Source organism: Elgaria multicarinata, chromosome 7 (genome assembly GCF_023053635.1).
Source record: "Elgaria multicarinata webbii isolate HBS135686 ecotype San Diego chromosome 7, rElgMul1.1.pri, whole genome shotgun sequence".
NCBI lineage: Eukaryota > Metazoa > Chordata > Lepidosauria > Squamata > Anguidae > Elgaria > Elgaria multicarinata.
Window position 1 is genome coordinate 97348849 of NC_086177.1, and position 27497 is coordinate 97376345.

The 27497-nt window shown below is 42.8% G+C and overlaps 1 protein-coding gene across 1 annotated transcript in view; it reads right to left on the reverse strand.

The window, feature by feature from the left end:
* Window positions 1-25324, reverse strand: part of ENPP2 (ectonucleotide pyrophosphatase/phosphodiesterase 2) — a 105464-nt gene extending 80140 nt beyond the window's left edge. Inside the window, exon 1 of the mRNA XM_063131085.1 lies at window positions 25170-25324. Coding sequence (XP_062987155.1) covers window positions 25170-25190 — 21 coding nt within the window. The 5' untranslated portion in view covers window positions 25191-25324. The remainder of the gene's footprint in view (window positions 1-25169) is intronic.
* Window positions 25325-27497: the final 2173 nt, after the last annotated feature.

Genomic DNA, 27497 nt, shown 5'->3' on the forward strand with positions numbered 1-27497 from the left:
CTTTTTTCCAGTCTGATGAAAACTGCTTTCACTAAACTGTTTACCAACAACCACACTTAAAGGGACAGACTAGTGATTGTCCAAAACCTATATTTAAGGAAAAAACACACACACAACTTTTCTAGATTCTTTAATAATGATCTCACATAAAGTGCATGCTACGGATTCCAGCACAATTTGTTTGTGTGCTTTTAATTAAGTCAACTGCAGCTTCTGCAATGCCTACGTAAGAAGGCACCAAGTCTGGACGACTGAAGTCAAAGAGAGCTTTGATCATGGATTGCAATAGGTCCAGGGCCAAGACAACACTGTGTGGCCTCATAGACATGGGGGGAATCCGCACGTCATTCTGAGATCGCTTCTAAACGACCCCAGTGCGGTCGTGTACCTGGCCTTTGGAAGAGCCGACGAAGAGACGTCCTTCCCGCCACCCGTGCCGCCACCCGCAGACCTCCTCGCCGGCTGGGATGGAGAGCTCGGGGGAAGAAGGCGGGGTGGACAGCTTCTTCCGCTCTCAACCCCGCCTTCTTCAGCCGAGCTCTCCTCGCCGGTCAACGAGGAGGTCTGCGGGCGGCGGCGGCAGGAAGGATGTCTCTTCGTCGGCTCTTCCAAAGGCCAGGTACACGATCGCTTTCACGCCGCGCTGGGGTCGCTTAGAAGCGATCTCAGAACGATGTGCGGATTCCCCCCAGCTCATCTTGTCTGGTAGCCCCATATCATTTCATCCAGTCACAGAGTTGGAAGGGATCTTAGGGGTAATCTACTCCAACCTGCCCCCCACTCAATGGAGAATCCCCAACACCATGGACTCATCATTTCTTCACATCTTGAACAGTCCTATTGACTGCAGCATGCATGTGATTCTCCCATCTCCTATATTTTCCAAATAGCATTAATAGATGCCACCTTTGACGACAACAACAACGACAACAATAATAAAATTATTTCTTACCCGCCTCTTCATTCTGATCGAGGCGGGGAACAGCAGTAAGTATAAAATACATAAAATACTGATTTAAAACATAGGATATATTGTTAAAACTTCCTTAAAAATCCCAAAAGCATCCTAAAATTCCACTGGATTAGGCCTGCTGGAAGAGATCAGTCTTTACAGCTTTCTTAAATGCTAAAAGACTGTTAAGTTGACGAATCTCCTCCGGCAGGCCATTCCACAGTCTGGGAGCAGCAGAAGAGAAGGTCCTCTGGGTAATACCTGTCAGCCTAGTTTTGGCTGGCTGAAGGAAATTCTTCCCAGAGGACCTGAGTGTGCAGGGGGGATTGTACGGGGGAAGGCAATCCCACAGGTAGCTTGGACCCAAACCATGTAGGGCTTTAAAGGTAATAACCAACACTTTATACTTTTGTTGAAGAGTTACATATCTTTTTTAGCAGCTGATATATATCTTATGCACACACACACACACACACACACACACACAAAGTCCCCCATTGTGCAGCTGTATCTTTGCCTTGCGGTTTACGTGGCAAAGCAATTACAATTCAGCAGAAGCCTAGATTTCTCATTGAAATTATATGTTACATTCTACAAAGAGATGCCCAGTTTATTCTCAACCAGAGTCATGTTTGCTTACACTGGACTGCATGGCCTGGCCTAAAACACATATTGTTGTTAAGCAGTATGAGGTTTCGCAGAACTGCAGCACAGCAAGGCCTAACCCGTTTTCACACATCACAGGAGAGCCTTTATTCCTCCTTCCCCACTGTGCATGCCATGTGTTTACATTTACTACGGGGGAGAAAAGAAGAGAGCCATATTAAGAGTCCGTTGTGCACTCTAGCTAATTCAGGTTTAGGAGATCCAAAAAGCAGTGTCGTGTCACCCTTCCTGTTGAACTGTCAAAACTGTTCTTAAGAGAATTGCACTGGACAGTCACCAAAGGGTGAGCAAGGAGGGAGAGGGAGAGTTTCAGAGGTGGCCAGTTGTGAATCGCCAAAAACAAGGACATGTATTACAAAAAAAAGAGCACATAATGAGGATACCAATTTGCATAAAATTTGCATGTATTAAGTGATACGTATAGATGCAAATTTAGAAATAATAACTATAATTTAAATAGCAATTCAATATATCATACCATAGTGCGGAGGACCGTGTGATCTGTGTGTCTTGCTCATTTTGCAGTCCACGTGCTACTGATGGTCAGCTTCAAGGTAGTTCTTTGTCTTTAAACTGGACCTGGACTGGGCAGCCCTTTAAACTAATTTTACAGCCTAAAATGTCTGAAGTGTATCAGCCCATAGCCCACTGTGGTCTTCTACCTGAACTGACATATTTTAAGCAAAGTTATTCTCAAAAGGATTCCATTTTAGGTTTTAGGGTGGAAAGAGGCATAGCGAAGTTCCAACACTTTTTGGGGATAAATTTAAGATATAATTCATTGCATCCTTGCTGTTTACAGAGCATTTGCTTCCTCTTTAACACGAGCTTTTCTACAGTAAGAGTATATGAGAAATTCGTTTGAGCTCGTGAAACACTCCAGCATTGGGGAGGGGGGCTTACAACCTCAAATACAAGCACAAGCAGGAGAACATGTTCTCCAAAAATGTTCACAAATTCTCAAACATGCACTTAGATTTGAAAATGTTTAGAGAAAAAGCAAATCAAAATTGTGCAATTTTTAAAATTGCACAATTTCGCACATTAGTCTATGGAGGAAAGTTTTGCAACTTCGGAAAGCACCCCCAAAACCCGCACAATTTTGTTTGATTTGCACAATTTTCTCATTTGGGCAAATTGAACGGCAATCGCAAGCGTTCACGGAAGACAAAGAAAAAATGAGCATCAAGTTGATGCTCAGAGAATCAAGGTGAACACCCATCCCTAATCTACAGTTAAAATTGTATATACTCAGTTCCTTCTGCTTTTCCACATATGACTTGTCTGTATCCTTGTTGGCCTTTGTTGCCTTCTTCTGAACCCATTCCTATTTGGATACATCTAAATAACCTAAAATGGAGTCTGTATTGCATTGTTACAAAAATCAAAAATGGAGTCTGTGTTGAACTATGTATGTCGAATTGTGTGTACTTGAAAGAAACAGACAAGGCAAGCAACTTCTTGTCAAAGAGTACAGAACATAGGCTGCTAATTAGAAACACTAAAGTTCGCTGTGTATTAGCTCATTCACACAGAAATAGGGCAGGGTCTTGCTATTTACTGTTTTACTCTGTACAGCACCATGTACACTGATGGTGCTATATAAATAAATAATAATAACAATAATAATAATAAACTGTTTTCAGCTAAATATGACTTTGCTAATTTCCTAATATGGTAGTAAGTCCCTGTTTTAGGGGTTCCTGCTATCAATAAAAGCTAAAGGTTTTGTAAAGACCTCGCTTCACTTCCCCAAAGGTGATGGTCTGTAGCTACGTACGCAGGAATAAAACAGATCCTGTGTTTGAATCAGAGAGTAGTGTCTTCATTCTTCCACACATCCTTCTTGTGGTGGATGTCACTCTCTCCCTCCAAATTAATGGTGCTTTAAGGCAGAAGGTAGATCTCCAGATGTTTTGGACTTCAACTCCTAGTTGCCCCTCCCAGCATGGCCAAGAGTCAGGAACGCTGGGGACTGAAGTCCAAAATATCTGAAGATCTACTTTCTGCCCACCCCTACTTTATGGAATTGAACTTGGCCTCAAACGCCTCCTTCATATTTTGTTCTCAGAGCAAAGGATTAAAAGCAATTACAGACCAGTAATTAAGTGACCCCAGAAGCCTCTTTTTCCCAGGCTCCTCCCTGCTGAGTTCCCAGAGATCTGTCAACCCAACTAAATTAATATTTTAGAGACAGAGACACATTGGAATTGATAGTAAGTGTATTTTATTTCTGCAAACCCAAGGTGAGATTATTCTGAAATCCCAATCCATCTACATGGAAGAAGGAAGCCAACAAAAGAATGGTGCAGCCTGCATGGGATTCCCCCAGAGCCAGAGATTCCCAGCATGCTCCATCATCCCTATTGTGATGTGTATGTGGGGTGGGATCAACATATCTTAACCTCTGACAGACTTGGAGGAGAAAAAGACCTGTACATGGCAGACATACTTCATATTTACGATTTTGAGCTATAGAAAAACCAAGAGCCAATTGGACTGGAGTTTTGGGCCTGCAGGGGGACACCTTTGGCCTGGTTTTCAGAGCCAGGACTGGTAAACACATGTAGCTTTTAGTTGCTATTGGCAGAGGTTATTGTAGGTGAGCAAACCGAAACAGTGAACTTATTTAACAGTACTGGCTTCGACTTTGACTGAATCCGAAAAGTGGAATGGGAGAAATGGCAACTGGAGCTGAATCAAAGGTGTAATCATTGGGAGCTCTGGGCTAAAGTTCTTCACACCTATTATGGTGCTCCATGTAAATATATGTCTCCAAACATATTTAAAAGGTAGAAGCAATTTCTCCCAAACACCACCAACACCAAATGATGTGGGCTGTTATCCAGGAAGCACTTGAATAGCAAAATTAAATTCATTGGGCGGGATTCTTTCTCATTATTACATTTATATCCTACCTTTTTTCCCTTTTGCAAGGAACCTTTCTCCTCTCAATTTTATCCTAACAACCATGTGAGGTACATTAGGCTGAGTCAGTGACTGGTCCAATATCACCCTGTGAGCTTTATGGCTAAGTCCCAGTCTAACACTCTAACCACTACACCATGGTGGTTCTCTATGCATGTCTAAACATGCATAGATTAGGGACTCCCTTCACAGCACCGAGCTGGCGGTGCTCTGCCACAAAACCCAGCAATATCCCTGCTGTGGGATGGCAGCGAATAATTCCCATTGGGGGAGGCAACGTGGGCTTTCTGGTAGTCATTAGGCTCACCAGGCCCACCCCCTCCCCCAGCTCCCAGTGACCAGTGGGAGGTCACCTTCCACCCGGGAACACTCCCAGCACAGCACCGGAGTGCTGACCTCCCTCAAGCAGGAAAAGTCAGATAAGTCCCTGACTTTTCTTTTGCACACCTTCAACTCTTTGCCCTGGGGTGTCTCCAAATCAATGACTGCATCATATAGCTGATGCAGCTATATGATTTAGAGCCACCTCAGGGCAAAGACGTAGTTTAGATAGACCCTAGGACTGTTGCTCTCATAAAGTTGCTTAATGGCATTATTTGAACTTTGATATTCCGCAATGATGTTCTGGCAAAAGACATCCAGCAATACAGAAGAACTCATTCAACACAAGTTCAACTAGTGCTAATCACTCTGTAAGCAGAATTTGACTGCAGAGGATTATATTACTATTGAACTGTCCCTTTAATGGGAAGAAGAGAATGATTTCCATCTCCAAGGTATTCATCCGAATCCCAAAATATTCAATTCTCTCCTTCATTGTCATTTTGCGCAGATGAATTAGCCAATACTATTTAAAATAGAAGCTCTTCTTTCACTGAATAGGGTGGATTCCTGCACTGAGCAGGGGGTTGGACTCGATGGCCTTGTAGGCCCCTTCCAACTCTGCTATTCTATGATTCTATGAATAGTTAATGAGAATGTACATTTTTAGTTTATATATTTAGCTCATTTCCTATCATCTATTCTACCCTCACAGCTGATGACATTGAAAGTACATGGATCATTGGATGGTTTAAAAATGCAACAAACAAATCGCTCTCCTTTGATGCATATCCTGCAATAGGAAGATCAACTACTAACCTCCTTTTATGGTACAACAGCAGCGTTGAAGTCTTAATATACCCCCCCATATATTTTTTCCCTTTTTCTTTTTTTGCAGCCATCATCACCTCCAAATCGCCTGCCGTGCCACCAAATAGCTGCCACATTCGGCATGGGCAAGAAGAAAAGGTACATTTTCTCTTTAAAACAAGACATGTGAGAGAGTGCACAACCTTGTTTTAATGCAAAACAAGGCTTTTGAGGGGCTGATTTTGCATTAAAAGAAGATGCCCACTCCCAGCGCACCTTGTTTTAAACGGAAAAATGTGGCTTTCTTGCTGCCAAATTGCTGCCAAAATTCAGCAGCAATTGAGCACTGGCAATTTTGGCAGCAGGATTCTGAGTGACCCTCGGTGGGCTCAAGGGGTGAGAACAGAAATTGGCTCCAGACCCTCCAAAGTTGCACAAGGATGTGAATGGCTGTGATTAATAGCCATTTTTAGATCCCTCCCTCCAGGAATTTGTCTAAATCCCCTATCTTGTAAGAGGAAGTTCAATTTGCTTGTTATACATTGTGCAAAGTACTTCATCCTTAACATTAAAAGGACTAAAAAAAAAAAAGGCATCTTTAGAATTCCTTCTCCGAGGAGGTGTGTACGAACCCCTCATTGGCAGCTTTTAAGCTAATTTTTAAGCCAATCTTTTAAACTTTGTTCTACTTAGCTTTTTATTCATAATTCTGCTGTGGGCTTCATGTTTAACTATTGCTATTTCAGTTGTCAATCTACTTGTTTTTTTAGTCTGTTATGGTTCAATTTGTTGTTGTTGTTTATTTGTTCAGTCACTTCCGACTCTTCGTGACTCCATGGACCAGCCCACGCCAGAGCTTTCTGTCGGCCATTGCCACCCCTAGCTCCCCCAAGGTCAAGTCTGTCACCTCCAGAATATCATCCATCCATCTTGCCCTTGGTCGGCCCCTCCTCCTTTTGCTTTCCACTTTCCCTAGCATCAGCCTCTTCTCCAGGGTATCCTGTCTTCTCATTATGTGGCCAACGTACTTCAGTTTTGCCTTTAATACCATTCCCTCAAGTGAGCAGTCTGGCTTTATTTCCTGGAGTATGGACTGGTTTGATCTTCTTGCAGTCCAAGGCACTCTCAGAATTTTCCTCCAACACCACAGTTCAAAAGCATCTATCTTCCTTCGCTCAGCCTTCCTTATGGTCCAGTTCTCGCAGCCATAGGTTACTACGGGAAATACCATTGCTTTAACTATGCGGACCTTTGTTGTCAGTGTGGTGTCTCTGCTCTTAACTATTTTATCAAGATTTGTCATTGCTCTCCTCCCAAGAAGAAATCAAAACGTCTTCTGATTTCCTGGCTGCAGTCAGCGTCTGCAGTAATCTTTGTGTCCAGAAATACAAAGTCTGTCACTGCCTCCACGTTTTCTCCCTCTATTTGCCAGTTATCAATGTTAAGCAGTTTAAAAGTCGCAATATAAGTGCATCAAATAAATATAAATCTCTCACTTTTACTCCCACGCACCCAGTGCCGGCCCTACCGTAAAACAAGACAAAACAGACTGTTTCCAGCAGGTGAATTCAGGGAGGTAGATGAAGGCAAGAGTTGATGTCTGAATGGTACAACAGGACTTTCAAGTGTTGTGCCACTCGGTGCTCCATTTCAGGCACTGGAGCATCTTGAGCCCACCATTGCTCTAGAAGTTATATCCTTCTTGGGTGCACAAGTAAAAGTGTGCCTCATCAGAAATTTCAGAAATCCATGCTAAGGACACAGCCAAGAACCACTGCAAAGGGTAATCCAAAGAACATGAAGCCAACAAAAAGGTGCAAAATTTGAAGAGCTGACATCTAAGCAATCTCATTTAGGATTACGTCTTTAGTCTCATAAGCAGAACAATATTTCCTAAGCGTAAAATGTCGTGAGCAATGAAAAAGGCCACATAACATGGGCACAAACACAGAGCCCAGATAATGCAACAAATCCAGATGCCCACTCTGTCCCCATATCTGGAAACACTATTAAAGGGCCTAGTAACGCCACCCACAACAGTAAGGGTTCATTTGCTTGCTCATCTTCCAATGTGATATATGCCATCTTCTCTCAGCAATGCCCACCTGCATTCTAGGAGGAGGGCTTTCTCTGCTGTGGCACCCCAGTTGTGGAATGAGCTCCCTAGAGAGGTTCGCCTAAACGCCTACACTGTATTCTTTCGGTCGGTCGCCGAAGACCTTTTTATTTTCTCAGTATTTTAACACCTAATTTAATTTTAATTTAAACTTTGCTGTTTTAATTCCATATTTTAATCTATATCCATTTTTGCTGTGTGGTTTTATCCTGGTTGTGCTTTTTATATTGTAGTTTGTATTTGTGTTTTCAGACTGTTGGTTGTTTTATTATGCTTTTCATGGTTTTAATTTTTGTGAACCGCCCAGAGAGCTTCGGCTATTGGGCGGTATAAAAATGTATAAATAAATAAATAAATAGCTATCGTCTACAGAAACAAATAAATGGACATGAGGCCGACATCAGAAATGGCAATATTCAAAACTAGTGGCAGAACACTTCAGCCCCTCAGGACGGTCTGTCATTGACCTTACAGTGGTCATTGTGGAGCAAAGGAACTTCAAAGGGAAATTAGAACAAGGGGCTGCCTTGCCAGATTCCCCCTAAACCCCACAGTTTCACTCCTGTGGGGTTACGCTGGGTAATCCCCATGCCAAGGAGGGAGTACAGGGTTTCCAGCGGTCATCCGGGTAACAGAGCTGACCCCCCCCACCCTCTTCCTGGCTTCCGGTGACCAATCGCCAGTCCCTATTTGCACGGAACATCTCCTAGATTGACCATGGAGCGAGGTCTGATGGTGGACGACTGGGGTGACTTCACTCCCAATGAAAAAGTCAGGTTAAGTCCTTGACTTTTTAACTGCTCAGTTTCATAGAAAAGCCCTGCTGCAGCTGAGAGTCTGCGGCTGCGTCATGTAACTGACGCAGCGCCGATTCTCAGCCACTGTGGGTCTTAGAAGACGCATAGACAGCCCCCAAGACTCTGCTGAGTTAGAATTAGACCTGTTGATGAATTCTATCTCCAGTAGGCTTGAATCAGGATGATGGATTTTTCATCATACCACATGTGTTAATTGGCTTACCTAGTGCCAGTGTTTGTGTTATCAACAACAGCTGCACCATGAATAATTATTGTTAATAATGCAATTGTCAGATAGTAACCGCACTGCAAACTATTCTCTGCCGCCCCTCTATATATCCTTTATATAAACCTGAAACTCTCCAAAATCCCCCATGCATGCACATGCTGGATTGCACTATAGTCCACAAAAGCTTAAGGTGCCACAAGACTCTTCGTTGTTTTTGCTGCAACAGAATAACCCAGCAACCCTCTGGAAATTTTAACAATAGGGCTGGCTTTTGGTCAGAATTAGCTTGTGTCTAGTGAACCATGGGCCGGAGGGGGGGGGCAGGGTTACAATCCTCTCATGTTGAACTTGTTGACCTCGGATTCCCCTTCCAGTCCTGTTGCTGCTGTTGCATAACTGTGAACATAAAACTCCGATTTCCCCTGTAATTTCTGCAGCATTTGATGAAAGGTTACATATGGCGCTAGCATGGCCAGCTTCAGAAGTAAAGTTTACCAGTGGGCCACTATTGGAAAATTCATTCCCCCCAAAAGCCCCACAACCACCAAGAACCTCAGTCAAAGCAGAACTGAAATCTGTAATTTTGACCCAATTCTACCACAGTAAGAATCCCCAAAGAAAGCGCAACAGAGCTACAGCTTTGGCTGTTATTTTTTAATGCTTACATAAAGGAGATTTGCAGGAAGCTTGTATTGGTGAGATAGATACAACATTCCCGCTCCATCCAACTAGCTTGTTTCTCTTACCTGAAAAGGTGTGTCTGTGACTCACCTGACCAAGAGAGAAAACAGCAGCTGTAGGGTATGGACAGAGATTTATAGATTTATAAATCCCAACTGAGTGTTCAGGCTTCAAGAATGAATTTATGGTTTGTGGTCCCATCAGGCTGGGAAAGGCTGGTTTAGGTAGCATTAATACACTGTTAATAGATGGAGATTCCCCTCAAGTAAGTAACATCTAAACAGGCACAGGTTTCCAAAGCAGAAATGTATCTCTACTTCCATCTCTGTGTATATGTAGGGTTCATATTTTTATCTGGTAAGAAAGGAAAAAACAAATAAAAGAAAGGAGGCTGCCTTATAAGTTCCTGCCGGGGTGTCATGTAAAGAGTAGACCAGTAAGCAGATAAGGGAGATGGTAATAGAAGTGCAAGGCTGTAGTTGATATCCTCACATGTGCAGAGTTTCTATTGCCACTTATGGCAAATGGAGTCAAGTTTGCACACAAGGTCATTTCCCCTGCCATAATAAAATGCGCATGCGGACACGGACACGGACACGGACGGACGGACGGACACACACACACACGTCTGCATTGCGGAGCCTATATTCACAGGTACATCTGATAGACATAAAAAGCTGTGGAGCATCATCACGTGGGGGAAATTGAATTTCCTTACCGTCGCTTCCCCGCCTCCACTTTTATCCCTCATTATTTTCTCTTTCTGCCTGGAGGGGAAAGAGGAAGTAAACGAAGACCATGTGGCCCATTAAGGGGCCGTTTTTATTGTACTGTTTTTCCTGCACACAACAAGAGATCACAGCACATTCCATTTTTTAAAAAAAGTTGTATTAAACAGGGTCTATTTTGTAACGGTAAAACGAATGGAAGGAGATGAAGGCACACAGGGGGCGGATGTCATTGACTAAAGGACATGCGCACATCCATAAGTGGGCAGTAGCGAGCATGTGATAAAACGCTTGTTACCTCGTGATCTGCACAAGTACGCATATCTTAACCTACACACACAGGTAGGTGAAGTGTGAGGCGGTTCTGCAAATGATGCTCAATGTGGCTTAGCCATGTATCTCATTTTTATAGAGGACCATTATCTATTTGAAGTGCTGTCAAAATGAAGCCATCAAAATAGAGACCAGGGGCCCTGAAGTTTTCTATCAACACCTTGCACCTGGATTTAGGCTAAGCAGCAAGCACTTAGATCACCTGGCCATAGTCTTCCCCACTATGGTGAAGTGTATTATATTTCTACCTTACAGTAATTATTTCCAAATGTCCATCTATTCTCTCTAAATTATCATATGCAAATTTTATGCAAATTCCTGGCATCTTTTGTCCTCCTCTTTTGTGATGTGTAAGTAGCTACCTTAGGCTAAGCAGCCCACAATCCTTAAGTACCTGTTGGTCAGGTAGCAGGACAGGGGAAGAGAGTATAACGCACAATTCCAAGTAAGCTTCCAGACATTGACCTGGTTCACACAATCACCAAAGCCAATGGTGCCTTATTTAAGCTATGGTGGGTTGAGGCACATGCAGGCAGTCTTTTTGAACATTCAACCCAACAGGGGGTTGCTATGGTTAGTTGTGTTGTCCGAAGCCAGGCGTCAGGGATTGTTTGAGGGTTAAACAACGCTTTGTCTGCTATAGGGTTATCTGAGGGTTGTTTGATGACACAACAAACCATGGCAACCCTCTGCTGGGGGTTGAATATTCAAAATGGCTGCCCACCTGCACCACAATTCACCATGGCTTAGATAAGCCCCGGTGGACTGTAATGATCATATAAACAGGCCCATTGTTCAAAGGCATGGAAGCATCCCTCTTACTTTCAGCAGGATTACCCATGAATCAACTCACCACTGTGTCTATATGTATCTATACGTGTGTGTGTGCGCACATGCACGTATGTGTTTGTGATTACTTAGAGAGGGAAATACTAGAAAGAACAAAAGGGGGGGAAACATACATCCTGTTGGTCAGAACAGTACTTTCTGTTTTCTCAGGGAAAGAAAAGCACAATAAATGTTTCAACTAAAAACAATAGATCACTTTTTTGTTTTGTTTTGAAGAGACTTGTATCAGAGAATCTACTAAATTATGTTTCACATCCTGAAGAAGAGCTACAGCACAAAAGGGATTTACTAAAAGACACGCCATGTGTTTTTTATCACAACATGTCCCCTAGAGTTACAAACAAGGACATCAAAATGTATCTTAAAATTGGATACCACAAAGATATTGAGTATCATAACATCTTTAGAATTTCTTCCTATCAAATAACAATAAAAAAACTTTAAAAGTAACTTTAAGGATAGTGAGAGCTGTGAAAAGTTAAACTTCATTCCCAATTTAAGAGCTGTGCCATTTGGTCCCTTAATCTGTTGATTGTAAATGTTGTTGTCTGAGCAGAAAGGGGTTGGGTTTTGGGGAGGGGGGAGAATTGTTGATTTTTAAAAGAACAGTGGAACATAATTGGTCTTTAATTGTTCCAGGATTCCAACTTCTGGCAGGTTTTCAGAATGTCGGGGAGGAACCCATGTTTTCATTTTTAAAATACAGAATAGTGCAGTTTCACCGTATCACCATTTCAGACCTGGCAGTGGAAAGAATGCAAAACTTTAAAGAGAAGGCCTAAACATTCAACAAACAGGATGCGAGGACAGCCAAGACACAAGGTACTCATATGGAGATGGTTAAAAATTAAGGAACTGTAACAATTCACCATTTTGCGATTTCACAAATTAAAAACAAGACGTTTAAAATTTTGCTTCAGTTTCCCTGGGGGAAATCTTAAGAGCGTTCCTCCAGAAACTGACCTAAACTTACAGCAACAAAACGGCCATCGTTAAGTAAGCACTTCTGTTGGGAGCCTATGTCCCCTTCTGCAAACCAGAGGACAGTATTCCAGCTCACTCAGTCAGCGATCGCAGCACAGTATTAAGAGGAGCAAGCCATGGCGTTGCAGACCCAAGGTTCTGCACCTCAGTCCTATCAGTACCACTCGCTCACGACTCATTCTTCCTCGCGGGATCAGAGTCAGTGGACATGGCAAAAGAAGCAGCTCAATGGGGGCAGGAGTTCTAATAGGACACTCTTCCTTGGCTAAGCGAGCATTGCCTTAATGGTGCCATTATCTCCTCGAACACAAACATCAGGGGAAGTTGGCCTGGGGCACGCCGGACAGCAAGAGAACCCAGGCGATGTCATCCTCTCTCAATTACTCATTCAACGAGCGCCCAGCCACACGTCCTTGCAGCTGTGGTCTATTGTGCACCACCATCTCCTCTTTCTCTCAGCCTCTCCGGCAACCAGGCAACCATCCAACAGTGGCAGGCCGAGGGTGTTTCCCACGCAACACCAGCCAACCCACACGCAAGGGGTACAGGAGCAGCAACAAATGGAAAGCCAGCTATTCCTACCAAGGGCTGCTGCCCTTTCTTCCCAGAGCTCTTGTATCTCCGAAAGCTGCATGGATGATGAAGATAGGTACCTAGACCCAGCATGAAGATGCAGTGATGGGAAAAGCTGTGCCTTTTACCTTGCCGCCTGCCAAATGCAAATTTCTGAGTTGTAAGAGCAAACAAGCTGGCAACCCAATTCCTATGCAATGGTCTCAGAATCCTACTCCACCAACAATACAGTTCAATATAAGCTTTCTTTGTTGAATGTTATTTATTATTACTTTTATATCCAGGCTTTTTACCTCATGCAAGGAACCCAAGGCGACTTATATGGACCACCTCCTCTCCATTTTATCCGCCCAACAACATGGCAAGTCAGTGACTGGCCCAAAGTCACCCAGTGAGCTTCATGGTCAGGTGAGGACTAAACCCAGACCTCTTGAGTCTCAGTTCAACGCTCTAACCAGAGCACCACACTGACTCTTTCTTCTCCAATTCCCTCTCCAGTCTGCATCTCACCTCAGACGTCTTCCTGATAGGACTGAGGACGAAGGAGGAGTGGTTTCATTATTCTCTAAACAGCACCCCCAATGCTCAGAGTGCATCTTGCCCATAGGAGGGATATAGGGGATTTCCCCCTTTTCCATTCATTTATTGTTCCTCTGCTTCAGAGCTTCTCTACATGAGCAATTTATTGCACTCTTGTGATTGACAACTAACAGAAGTTTGCAGGTCCGTTACATGATACCATCGACCTCCAGTATGTCTCCTGCACTTTCCCCCAGTAATCTTGCTTTCAAACAATCGGAGATAATACAGTATTTAAATTATCACGGGATGTCCCCAGTGTGTAAAGCTTGCTTAGAGCTATAATTCCGCCACTAGATGGTGTTATTTCATTGAACAGAATAGCATTTGTGAGAGGGAAAGTTTTTAATTCAAAATCACATGGTCACCATCTAAAGGTGACAGTCGTATACATGGAAAAACTTCAGAAGAAGAAACCCCAGTAAAGGTGTGGTTTTTTCCCCTTAATGTAGAGGCACCCCCACTCTCTCCTGCAGCCCTCTCCTCCGGAATTCCAGTATGACTGGGAGAATTTCTAAAACTAATTTCAAAATTGGATCACTGGCAATTTGCAGCTGGTTTTGGCTCATTTGCATCCTCTCTACATTACTGATGTGCCCTAATACTGCCCAAAAAATAAAGTCAAGCTTCATGCAAGTACATATATATACGACTGCACCAGGGGCTGATGTTGTAACAATTTAGGATGCAATCCTATGCATATTTAGACAGAAAAAAAGTTCTAAAATCCCAGCTTTCTCCACCTAGCCATGCAGTCAACAAAAAGGTGTTCCTGATTAACTGGGCAACAGAATTAAGAATTGTTAATGTAAGTACTTATGAAAATTGAAGGTGGCAAACACCATCTTTTTTTGAACAAAGCCATTCCCTCATTCTTCACATGAGTGGGTATACCTCTTCTAAAATTGATGCCTGTGATGGCACCTCTATGAACCACCTACATTTTTAGATTCCAGAACAAAAGGCAGTAAGCTTCTTGATTCAAAAGCATTGCTTTCATTCATAGGAAAATAATTGATTACACAAAAGGAAGCAAGTCACCAAAAAGAAAAGAAGACCAACCTCACACATATCTTTGCATACAATTTGAATATACTAATTTACACCCAGAAGCAGATGTCACTATAATGACTATAATTTATACAGGCAGAAAAATGCACTTCACCGTAGAGGGAGAAACCAACCAGATGACCTGTATGTGTCTGCTCAGTCTACTGTCCAAGTGCTAATTGTGAATTAGAAACTAAGAACATTAAGAAGAGCCATGCTGGATCAGACCAAGGATCCATTTAATCCAGAACTTTGTTCACACAGTGACCAATCAGCTGTCGACCAGGGACCAATACGCAGGACTTGGGTGCAACTACAAGGCCCCTGTGCCGGGAGAACAGACTGAGCAGGTCCACAGGTTACCTGGTCACAAGTCTTTCCCTATGTGGGGAGATTTAAACAAAATTTACATAATACGGTTTCTAAACGTGCATCTAGACATGCACGTTTTAACAAGTGCAACACTGAGGTAGTGGGGTTCAAGATCTTCACTGGGACATCTGCAGGCTACAAATTCAGTACAAGCCTCCTAATCGTTAACTGTTAAGACTACAAACCTGGAGGACACCCACAGTTGGAGAAGGATGTGCTAGGCTATAGGGGTCTATGCTGGGGGGAAGCAAGCTTGTGGACAATGTGGGGGTTAAATAGGTTCTGTGACATGATGGCATCCGTGCCTTTGCCATGCGTAGGAAGTACAAGTGTAGTGTCATCACGATGGGCGGGTGGCAACTGAACCCATTTGTCACCACCTCCAAGGAAGTAGCCCTCACTGAGGCTATATTGACACTTCTCTACTCTCTTTGTTGTGCTATTAACTGAGCAGCTGGAGTAGCATACTCACATTGGTGTAAACTCTGGGGTGACAATTGTTCTTTGGTGGAAGCTTCAACTAGTTCAAAATATGGCAGCCAGGTTGGTCATCGGTACACCTAGGGGTGACCATACTACACTAACTTTAAAATCTCTTCACTGGCTGCCAATTAGTTTCCGGGTGAAGTATAAAGTGTTGATTATTACCTTTAAAGCCCTACATGGTTTGGGTCCAGGTTACCTGCGGAATCACCTTCCCCCATACAATCTGCCCCGCATACTCAGGTCCTCTGGGAAGAATTTACTCCAGCCAATAAAAACAAGACTGACAACTATTACCCAGCAGACCTTTTCTTCTGCTGTCCCCAGACTGTGGAATGGCCTGCCGGAGGAGATTCGTCAGTTTAAAGCTCTCTCTGAGTTTAAGACAGCCGTAAAGACTAGTCTCTTCCGGTAGGCCTACGCAGTTGAATTTTAAAGCAAAGAATTTTAAGATGCTGTGATTGTTATTTTAATATTGTATTGGTTTTGTATGCTCTTTTAACTAATTTTATGTTTGGAGTTGTTCCCCGCCTCGATCCAGAGGGAGAGACGGGTAAAAAATATATTATTATTATTATTATTATTATTATTATTATTATTATTATTATTATTATTATTATTATTGGATCCAACTGACCGATTGCAATCTTATACATACTGATTTAGGAGAAAAATCCCATTGAATTCAAACAGAAAGTCAGCACACACCGAACCATCATTTCTTTCCTAATGTAGCATTTCTATTAAAATCTCAACCACTATTTTGTGGTCATAGTTGCTTCTCTTTCTTGTTATCTCTTAGTAAGAGTTCGTACAAATCATCAACTCTTCAATTTTCAGAATTCCTATCTAATTGCTGCAGAAGGCAATAAATGCCCCCCAAACTTTCCAAAAATCTGTTCCTTAAAAACGTTCAACACTTAAGCCCACAGCAGGATTTTTTAAATTACCCTTTGCGGATCCCGACTCATGTTTATTGTGAAAAATGATCCGCTTTTGAGGGTAATGAGGAGTTTCCTGGGTATGATTCATAGCATTTTAACAAAATGCGAAATTTGTTCTTTCAGGAGAAGGGCTCCAAACGGATAATGGAGAAACCATCCTTTTAAGAGCAGGCAAACATTTTAAAAAAATCAACCAGCCCCATAGCCAACAGCAATTTGGAGTTCCCCTTTATAGGCAAAATTCTAGCTGTGGAAAAAGACCTAAGATGTCAGCACAGTATACCAGGGAAGTACCCACCCAGTGATGGTAACATCAGCAGAAATGTGGCTAAAAAGATGGGCTGTAATTAAGTGGGTTTACAAATGCCAGCCTCAGTGTCCCTTTCATCCTCCCAGTTCTTGGAGCTCCATCAGACGAGCGTTTTACTGCACGCTCGTTACTGGGCACTCATGGATTTTTGCGGGTCCCTCTCATGACGTCATCTGCCTCTTGCGCGCCTCCCGCCCCTTCTAGGCTTCTTCGCGCCACAAGAAAACACCCCAGTAAGTCTGACTTTTTTGTAAAGGTGGAAGTTGCCGCTATCTCCTGCTGTGTACAGGAGAAGCAGCGCGATCAAAAAGGCCAACTGAATGGGCCACGTGCATGTTGCTTCCTTCCTCTTTCAAAAGAGGAAGTAATGAGGGATAAACGCGTGGGTGGAGAAGCAACAGTAAGCAAACACGATTTTCCCCCATGTGATGATGCTTGTGGTTCTTCTCTCCTTTTTCTTGAACGTTGCTTCCTCCACTCCTCCTCTTAGACCCCCTGCTTTCTCCACCTTTTGTTGCCTTTCTCCCCCTCAGTCACTTATTTCCTCCATCCGCTTCCCTCAAGCCTCTGCCTCCACCACCCCAGCTTGGCCCTGCCTGAGGTTCACTACCCTTGACCCTAACTTACATCATACCCTATTTCTTAGACTTCTTATATTTCCCAATCAATTTCCCTCTTGCTTTCTGGATATTGTGGACTCACATACCAGGTAGCATAATCTACTCTAGGTAGGCAGCCTGGTGCCCTCCAGATGTTTGAGGCTACAAATCTCATGGTCCCTGGCCATTAGCTATACTGGCTGGGGCTTTGGAAAGTTGAAGTCCAAACATGAAGAGGGCATCAGGTTGCCTGACCCTGTTCAGACATAACAGTGGCATCCAGCAGCAATTCATGGGTAAATTAATGCCCATGGGTTGTTCTTGGGTTAATTTGGGGTTGTTTAACCCATAAACAAAGCCAAGTGCCTGGGTTCGGACATCATGGAAACAACCTATGAATGCCCCATTTGTAAGTTGTTCCAGGAAACAGGAAGTGATTTGTGCACAGCTTGCTTCCCCAGAATTTGTAGGTTGATTAATGCCACCATTACCTCCTAACAGAGCCATTATAGCATTTATAAGCAGAGCTGCGTGTTAATCCAAGATCACCCCTGCTCAGTACCAATTTTCCCATCCATCTGAATTAAGTCTCCAGAGTATCTCACCATGCTTTTTCCTTTTTTAAAAAACAAAAAAAAGTTCCTAGTCTTTGCAGTCAAGTTTATGTAAACCTGCTGCATTTGCATCATTAAGAAGGTTGTGACTCCCAGCTCCTCTTTGGAGTGATTCACTTTCAAAACACCAAATCATGAAACATCCACAGTTCTTTGCCTACCAAACAACCTTGTCTCTAAAATTGGAGAGAAATCTGAGGGGTGACCATATTAAACCAGCTTTAAAATCACTCCACTGGCTGCTAATTAGTTTCCGGGTGAAGCTTTAAAGTCCTACATGGTTTGGGTCCAGGTTATCTGTGGGATCTCCTTCTCCCATACAATCCGCCCCACACACTCAGGTCCTCTGGGAAGGGTTTACTCCTGTCAGCCACAATTAGGCTGACAACTGTTACAGAGAGGACCTTTTCTTCTGCTGCCCCCAGACTATGGAATGACGTGCTGGAAGAGATTCGTCAACTTAATACACTCTACAAGTTTAAGACCACCATAAAGACTAATCTCTTCCGGCAGGCCTTCCCAGACGAACTTTAAACCTAAGAATTTTAAGATGTTGTGGTTGTTGTTTTAATATTGTATTGGTTTTATATGCCCTTTTAATCAGTTTTATGTATTTTATTTATATTGTATTGTTGTATTTAATGTTGTTCCCTACCTCGATCCAGAGGGAGAGGCGGATAAGAAATAATTTTATTATTATTATTATTATTATTATTATTATTATTATTATTATTATTATTATTCCACCATTGGTTATCATGTCTTAACCCAGTCTCTAAGTTGGGTTAATGTACATGGTGTGTACTTGCATGGCCACCTTTACCTTTCAAGTAAAGATTTCGCATCATTTCATTTCATTTCCGGATTGTATTGTATAGTTTCTTCACTTGCATATATAAACCATGGGAAGCAATACCTCTCTCAGATCTCTTTCTACCTAGGAAACTGCTATCTCCCTGGTCAAGGGACCCCTAACCTTTTTGCACCTGTGAGCACATTTGGAAATTTGAGAAGCCACAAATTGCCTCACCAGTAGACTGCCTGTCAAAGCTATGGATCTTAGGCTGCATCTAATTCTGCAAAACCTTTTTGTGTGTCTATCGGATACCACACAGTCTCTTTAATAAGGGACTGACTAAATCAGTTCATTGCTGATAGTGCAATATATAGCTAATGTTTCTTTTAAAAATATATTTTGGCAATGCCCAGTAGTTACTACTTTTGGGGAGGAGGTTACTACACAGATAAATTTTGTACTGGAACAGTCTAATGTCCACTGCTTTACACAGTCTTTTAAATTATTTACCAGCTTCATGGAAATTAACAAAAAGCATAGATGGATTCTCTATGTCCTTTTGACAGCTAAAAGACTGATATTACAACACTGGGATGATAACACCCACCTTCTATAGTGGAATGAATTGAGGACTTTACAACACTTTCAGTATCTGAATGGGTGGCATAAAGATGCCACCTTCAAATAGACACTTATTTGCATATTTATTCCACTTTTGTTGAAGCCTACATTTAATTGCTAGAAAGGGGCAAGGAGGTTCATTATGGCGGTGAAGGGAAAACGGAAAGAACTTAATAGTTTCAGCTGTGGGTAGTCCCTAGTTAATTGTGGAAGTTTGCAGCCTTATTCTAGTCTACAATACATTCCCACACTCTCCCTTGCCATTGTGCCATGTTCATGTTGCAATTAATCAGTAAACGTTTAAGATGCCACGTACTCCATCCTGCCCATCTAGATTTGGGTCTGAAAGACCAAGGGGCTATCTTGACATTGTCTTTGCCCCAGGGTGACTCCGAATCCACGCTGCATCAGTTAGATGACACAGCCACAGATTTGAAACCACCCCAGGGCAAGGAGGCAAAGATGCGTGGCTGAAAAGGTGGGGACGTATCCTGACTTTTCCAGCCAGCTTTTCCAGCCAGCTTGTCCTCCCTCACAGCCACTCCAGGGGAGTTCCCAGGTGGAAAGCGACCTCCTATTGGTCGCCAGAAGCTGGGGGAGGGGGGCCCAAGCAAGCCTAACGGCCACTGGAAAGCCCACGCTGCCTCCCCTCGTTAGGGCAAGTTGCCACCACTGTGCACAAGCAAAAGCGCAGGGTTTTGCAGTGGAACAGTGCCAACCCAGCACCGTGAAGACTGCCCCCAAGGAAAAGCAGGAGTGCGTTTGGGTATTGTTGATGCAAGTACAGTGTGAGACATACACACTTCTGTCCTGAAAGTAAGCAAGAGGTTACTTAGCTTCCCTTCTATAAAATTTAAATTACAATAATTATTACAATTAATTATTTCTAATTTGCATCTGTAAATTAGCATATGCAAATTTCCTCAATTCTTTTGTCCTATGAGCATGAGCAGCAGATCTTTTTACTGTTAGCACCAACTGTGGTGCAAAGACTGTGGCCTGGTTCAGACAACATGCTAAACCATGCTGCTTAACCACAAAACGGTTAAAGGAATGCACTAGAGCCTAATCTACACCAGGCAGGATATTGCACTATGAAAGCGGTATATAAGAGGCAGGAGCCACACTACTGCTTTATAGCAGTATTGAAGTGCACTGACAACTGTTGGGGCCCTTTGACACATACCATATATCGCTTTCATAGTGCAATATCCTGCTTGGTGTAGATTAGGCCTAGATCTGCCCAATGTGAAACAATAAAGGGGTAAACCTGGTATACAAATTGCTGAGAGACCAGATCTACCTATCTTAGTAGGCCGTATCACTGCTCAGTTATCAGATCTACTAGAAATGGTAGACTTGGTCTCTGACGTTATCAGGGATTTTTTAAAAAATGTGCAAGCATACACAAAATGATAAATTATGCAATTCGAGGAAAATTATGCAATTCCAAAATAACATTGCTGTAGTTTAAAATTAAATTGCAAAAGTTGTATTGTTAGCTGATGTAAAACGATAGGGGTGTGCACGGACCCCCCGCTCCGCTTCACTTGCAGATCCGTGATTTTTGGAGCGGGCCGCTTCGCCCCGCCCCCGCTCCGCCCACTTCCACTCCACTCCGTTTTCCCCCCCATAGGGTTGCATTGAAAGCTAAAAAATTATACAACTTTTTTTCTGTTCAAGTTAGAAACCTCACGTTTGGCACCATGACACCTCATGGGGGTATACACACGCACGCCAACTTTCAAGGCAATCCCATCATCCCCCGATTTTTGGGGAATTTTTGAAATTGGGCACCCCATTCAGACCCCTTTCCATAGCTCCGTCAATTTGCATGTTAGAAACCTCAAACTCAGCACCATGATAGCTTATCCATGTGTCCACATGGACGCCATGTTTCAAGGCAATCCCATCATCCCCTGATTTTTGAGGAATTTTTGAAAATCGGGCACCCCATTCACACCCCTTTCCATAGCTCCGTCAATTTGCACGTTAGAAACCTCAAACTCGCCACCATGAAATGTATCCAGGGATACATGAAATGTATCCAGGGATACATACGCACACCGAGACTCAAGGCAGTCCCATCATCCCCTGTTTTTTGGCAGGGCTTAAACCTGCAGACCTCTCAATGGGGCCATTTCAAAGGAAATCCCAACATGCCATGAATTGGGGAGTAGAGATAAACCTATGAAATCTTCTTCCACACTTGAAAAATGGATTTGGAACTTCCAAAACTCCAAGTGAGCGCAGGAAGGACTTCTCCCCTGAGTCAAAGCCACACACACACAACATCCCTGCAAGGCGGGCAGGGGAGGAGAGAGGGAAGGCAGGCAGGCAGGCAGCAGACATTTCTGGGGGCATAAGGAAGTGAGCCAAGGATAAGCCAGTAATGTATATAAAATGGAATAAATAAATAAATAAATAAATAAACGAAGGAGGAGTGGAATTAAAAGCAGCAGTGTTGCTGAATAAACAACAAGAAGAACTTTTTTAAAAAAGGCTATATCTGTCTTTTACCAGTAATAGGGGGACGTGCCTGGGGGAGAGGGAAGCAGCTGCCAGTTCAGCTCAAGAAAGCCATTGCTTCACCAACAGCTCTGAGAAGAACTTGAGAAGTAAACGCTCACTTCAACTCATAATAGGCATCGCTCCACCACTAAGAGAGAAGTAGAACGCTCACTTCGACTCATGATAGGCATTGCTCCACCGGGTTACTCTCTTTGGAAGGCTCTGATGGCCTTCCAGTACAGGAGAGAGTGGGGGCACGTCCACAATGAGATGCCCTAGGGGAGCTCATCCCCTTGCACCACATCTTTTCAGTTGTTCCCCAAAGTTAGGGTGGGTAGCAGTGCTCTCTTATTATTGGCTTAGTATATGATTTCACAGGTTGTGTTTGTGCATTTGGTGGGGCTACTGTGTTAAAAAACACTGGGAAAAGTCCGTTCAGATTAAGAAAGAGAAGTTTCCCAGAATCCCAAGTTACCCGTTTTGCCTATGCCCTCCTCTAACTTTAGGATCATGTGATCATGACCGGGAGCTGACTCTGCCCCTCAGCCCTTTGAAAAAGGTATTTTTCCTGCTGATTTTTTAAAAAATTCTAGCGTGCGACCCGCACCACGCAGAGAGGTGAGAGTAGTCTCAAAATGACCCCCATCCATGACTCTCTGTGCACAAGAATTTTCAGAATGATAGCTTAAAAATCAACCCAGTTATCCCCAATTCTTTTCCTCAATGCAATCCTATGGGCGAAATGTTTTCAAGATGGTGATCGGAGTGCTCCGCCTGAAAGAGGAGCTCCGAAAAATGGGCGCTTCTCTTCGCCTTGCTTCTAGGGGTCCGCGGTCTGCTTCTACTCCGCCTCTGGGTAAGGCGGAGCAGGCCAATTCGCTACTGCTTCTCCGCTCCTAATCGGAGCGGAGCACATGCCTAAAAAACGAGGCTGTGAAAGCAATTTGAGAAGTACAATGAGTACTCCAAGCTCCTCTAGAAACCTAAAACCTGATCAAGCACACTCATTCTCCTTATGCTCTCCAGACTCCACTGCTAACCTCTGGAGCAGCCTTCCCCAACCTGGTGCCCTCCAGACGTTTTGGACTTCAACTCCAATCAGCTCCAGCCAGCATGGCCAATGGTCCAGAATGCTGGCATTGTAGTCCAAAACATCTGGAGGGCAAAACATTTGGGAAGAGAGTCCACTCATGTTTCCCAGATGAAAAAAATCATTCTAGGACCAGTTACGTGAATTTGTCAATGTTATGATAAGGGCACTGAGGCTATAGAATATGCAATATAATATTCTTAAGACAACTGTACTGTGTTTGTGCATCTGGGTTTCCATCCTTCTTGTTCCTATGTGGTTGGAGTGATCTTTTTGTGCTTTTAACCTGATGGTTGTTTTATTATGGTTTTAATTTTTGTGAACAGCCCAGAGAGCTTTGGCAATTGGGCAGTATAAAAATGTAATAAATAAATAAATGAAGTTCTGCTGAAGTTCATGATGCTTCTTGAATGTAACACTCTTCTGCATTAGTGCTGTTCAATTCCTGGGATCTTCTACTCTATGTAGGCTTCCAAGCATCATGGAGCGTGATGTTAAGCAACAAAGAGCACACACAAAGAACATGCACAGGCGTGTTGGAGCAGTGTGTGCAAAATACAACAACAAAGTGCTGTGCAGCTTTGCGCCCCACCCCTAGAAAAATCGTTTCACCATAAATGCCTCCTGTAGAAAAGCCCAGTATCTTTCACTCCCAAGACCTCATCAATTAACATCTATAAGCACTTACGTGAACTAACCTTTTTGAGTAATAATTACTAAACAGTTTCGCGCTCTCTCTACCAGAAGATCCCAAATATTAGGATGCTGTGGTGCTTTGTTGTTTGGGGGAGTAAAGGAAGTTTTTGCTTTTTGCAACAAAACCAAAAAATTAGCATGAAATGCCAACCACTAAAAATTCTCATTAGGAAACACATGCTAAAAGGTCTCTTATCACCCCAGTGCTCTAATCAATATTTCCCATTTGTATGCAGCCGTAAAGAGGCTTAGCAGTTGTTTGAAGGTATTATCACATTGGGAAGGAAATCGCGGTGTTTCTCTAAGAAAATAAGCTTAACTGCAAGGGATCATAGGCACATGACTTTGGCAGATATAGACCAAGCAACTCAAACAATTTATTCTAGAGCAATGCCTTTGATCTCTATGAGATTGCTCCAAAGACAATTGTTTGAAGCCAACAGCCTTACCACAAACCTAAAGTCATAATAAAACCAGAGTTTCTCTCCAATATTACAGAAGCATGAAAAAAAGACAAAACCAAGATGCTTTTACAGCATAGTTTTAAGCATCCCAAAGTCTTAATTGGGATTTACTACCTAGTAAAACATACTTTGGGCTAAAACAGGTTACTGTGACTAGCAGCTATGTCTTCTTTTCATTTTTACTCTAGGATAGGTATAGGGCCCCCAGTCCAGATTGGGACACTAGTGTGGGTGGTAGGTGGCCTTTTATGATCTGGATCAGGCTGTCTTCTCTACTCTAGAGTTAAAATGGAAAAGAAGGATAGTGCTGTTTTATACTGTTGTTTTTATATTTTTGATGGTTTTAAATTTTGTATACTTTTTAATGTTCACTGTTTTTAACTTTTGTAAACCGCCCAGAGAGCTTCAGCTATGGGGCAGTATATACATTTAATAAATAAATAAACAGTTGCCAATCACAGATTTAAAATACCATATTTCTTCGATTCTAAGGCACACTTTTTTCCCCATATAAACATCTCTAAAAACCAGGTGTGTCTTAGAATCGTGAGTGCGTTTATTATTTCTTAGAATACAAGCTTTTTTTCTGTTGGTGGTACTGAAATTAGTGTGCGTCTTAAAATCGATGGCGTCTCAGAATCGAAGAAATACTGTAATGTCTATTTTGGCCCCACGGAGTTGCAGCTGAACAGGGCTCAGAGAGCAAGCCCAATTGCCATTCAACTCTGCTACTTTAAATCTATATTACAACTAGACAGGGTTTGCCCTAAGTTCTCAAAGTATAAATACTTCCTTCCTTATAGGTTAAAGCCAAATCTCTCTAGACCATTTCTGCAAGTTTTGCTTGGAGCCCAATCCTCCATATGAGTTTTCTTCAGAAGCAAATCCAATTGGGCTTGCTTTCAAGTAAGGGCACGCACACACACACACACAAAATGTGTAGTCTCAAAGTAGTAGAACAAGTACATCACATTTTTTTCCTAGTACTGCATATTTATATAACATTTTTTTAACGACAACAACAAACAACAGTATGATGAATGAAAGAGGACTATGCATATCTACTTCTTTACCATTTTACTTTTGTTGTCCATGGGATAGTAGACACGTCAGGACTTTTATTGCTCTTCTCCTGTTCTGCTGTGCTGGGAAAGCTTCTTCTCTCAGTACAAGTGGTGTGAGATGCAGCCGTCCTCCTGTGCCTCGAGTTGTTTGCCCACTGTATCATTTGTTTTTGAGATCGGTCCAATGCAGATGAAGTCAGGGTGCCAGCTGTCCTTGGGAGACAATGGTTCAATTGGAAGATGCCTTGCAAACAAAGGAGCTGCTTCCAGGATTGATTCCCCCTCTGTCTTCTTTCCGCCCACCCCACACACAACCTTTCCCTGAAATGACTCCCCAAAGACCTGCTTTTAAAGCCATAAGCCTGATAGGCACGGTTAATTAGTTTAACCACCACTACATTCATGGGAGGCTCTCCTATCCAGAGGTAACAATGCACAGCCAGCAAGATTCCAGTGGAATCATTTCACAGGATGACCTTTGGAAGAATTGCTCTTAAGCTTTCTCCTTTCTAAATCCCTGAACTTATCAACAGGCCAGACTGAAAAACACAAAGACTGTGATAATATGCCAGTCCTTCCAAATAAAGTACCAAAAGTATAGTTAGCCACCCTAGGTATAATTGACAACAAGATCTTACACATATTTACTCAAACGCCAGTCCCACTCTGTTCAATAGTATTTACTACCAGGTAAGTTTTAAAGTTGCAATCTGATGTACGTAGGGTGACCATATGGAAAGGAGGACAGGGCTCCTGTATCTTTAACAGTTGTGTAGAAAAGGGAATTTCAGCAGGTGTCATTTGTATGCATGCAGCACCTGGGGAAATTCCCTCTTCATCATTTGTAACTGGTCATTCTAATATAGCTCCTGCACCTTTAACTGTTATGATGAAGAGGGCATTTCACCAGGTGCTGCATGCATACAAATGACACCTGCTGAAATTCCCTTTTCTACACAACTGTTAAAGATATAGGAGCTCTGTCCTCTTTTCCATATGGTCACCCTAGATGTATGCATTTCAGAAAATCAATCCCATTGAACTAATGTGGGACTTACTTCTGAGAAAATATGCACAGGGACAACCTTTACAGTTGCCTTCCTATGCATGCTTGCCTAGAATTTAGCTTCGTTGAACACTGAGCTTTTACTTTCAGAGAAATGTAAGTATTCCAACTGGTATTTGACCTGCCAGCTTGAGAATGTTTCTGTGACTCAACGCAACTTGTTTTACATATATTGCTTTTATTTGTGGCAGCTGATCTCTGTTCTAATAATAATAATTATAATAATAATAAATTTATTACCCATCTCTCCATTCTGATCGAGGCGGGGAATAACAATAAATGATAAAATACATAAAACTGAATTAAAACATAATATACATTGTTAAAAACATGCTTAAAAACATTCTAAACATCTTAAAATTCCACTGGATAGGCCTGCCGGAAAGCTTTATAGCTTTCTTGAATGCTAGCAGGCCATTCCACAGTCTGGAAGCAGCAGAAGAGAAGGTCCTCTGAGTAATAGTTGTCAGCCTTGTTATTGTTGGCTGGAGTAAATTCTTCCCAGAGGACCTGAGTGTATGGGGCGGATTGTACGGGAGAAGGCGATCCCGCAGATAGCCTGGACCCAAACCATGTAGGACTTTAAAGGTAATAACCAACACTTTATACTTCGCTCGGAAACTAATTGGCAGCCAGTGAAGAGATTTTAAAATTGGTGTGATATGGTCACGCCTAGGTGTACCGGTGACTAGCCTGGCTGCCATATTTTGAACTAGTTGAAGTTTCCGGACTAGGCACAAAGGTAGCCCTATGTAGAGCGCATTGCAGAAGTCGAGCCTTGAAGTTACCAGCGCGTGCACTACCGTCTTTAGGTCTTCCAACTCTAGGAAGGGGCGCAGCTGGCATATCAGCTGAAACTAATAATAGGCACTCCTGGCCATCGCATCTATCTGGGCTGTCATTTGGGGTGACGGTCCAGAAGCACCCCCAAGCTGCGAACACAGTTTTTCAGGGGGAGTGTAACCCCATCCAGAAACGGCTGACACACCTCCAAACCCAGGTTGTGGCCTTTTACAGAGAGCACCACCATCTTGTCTGGATTCAGCTTCAGTTTGTTTTTCCTCATCCAGCCCATTACCGCCTCCAAGTATTCATTCAGAGGAGACACTATCCTTAGCTGATGCTGTTGTCAAAGGCATAGAGAATTATATTTGGGTGTCATCAACCTACTGATAGCATCCCGCCCCATTACTACTGTTATTATAGTTTGGTTGTTTTGTTCATGTTTCCTGGATTTGATTGCTTTAGATAAGGGATGAGCAACATGTGGC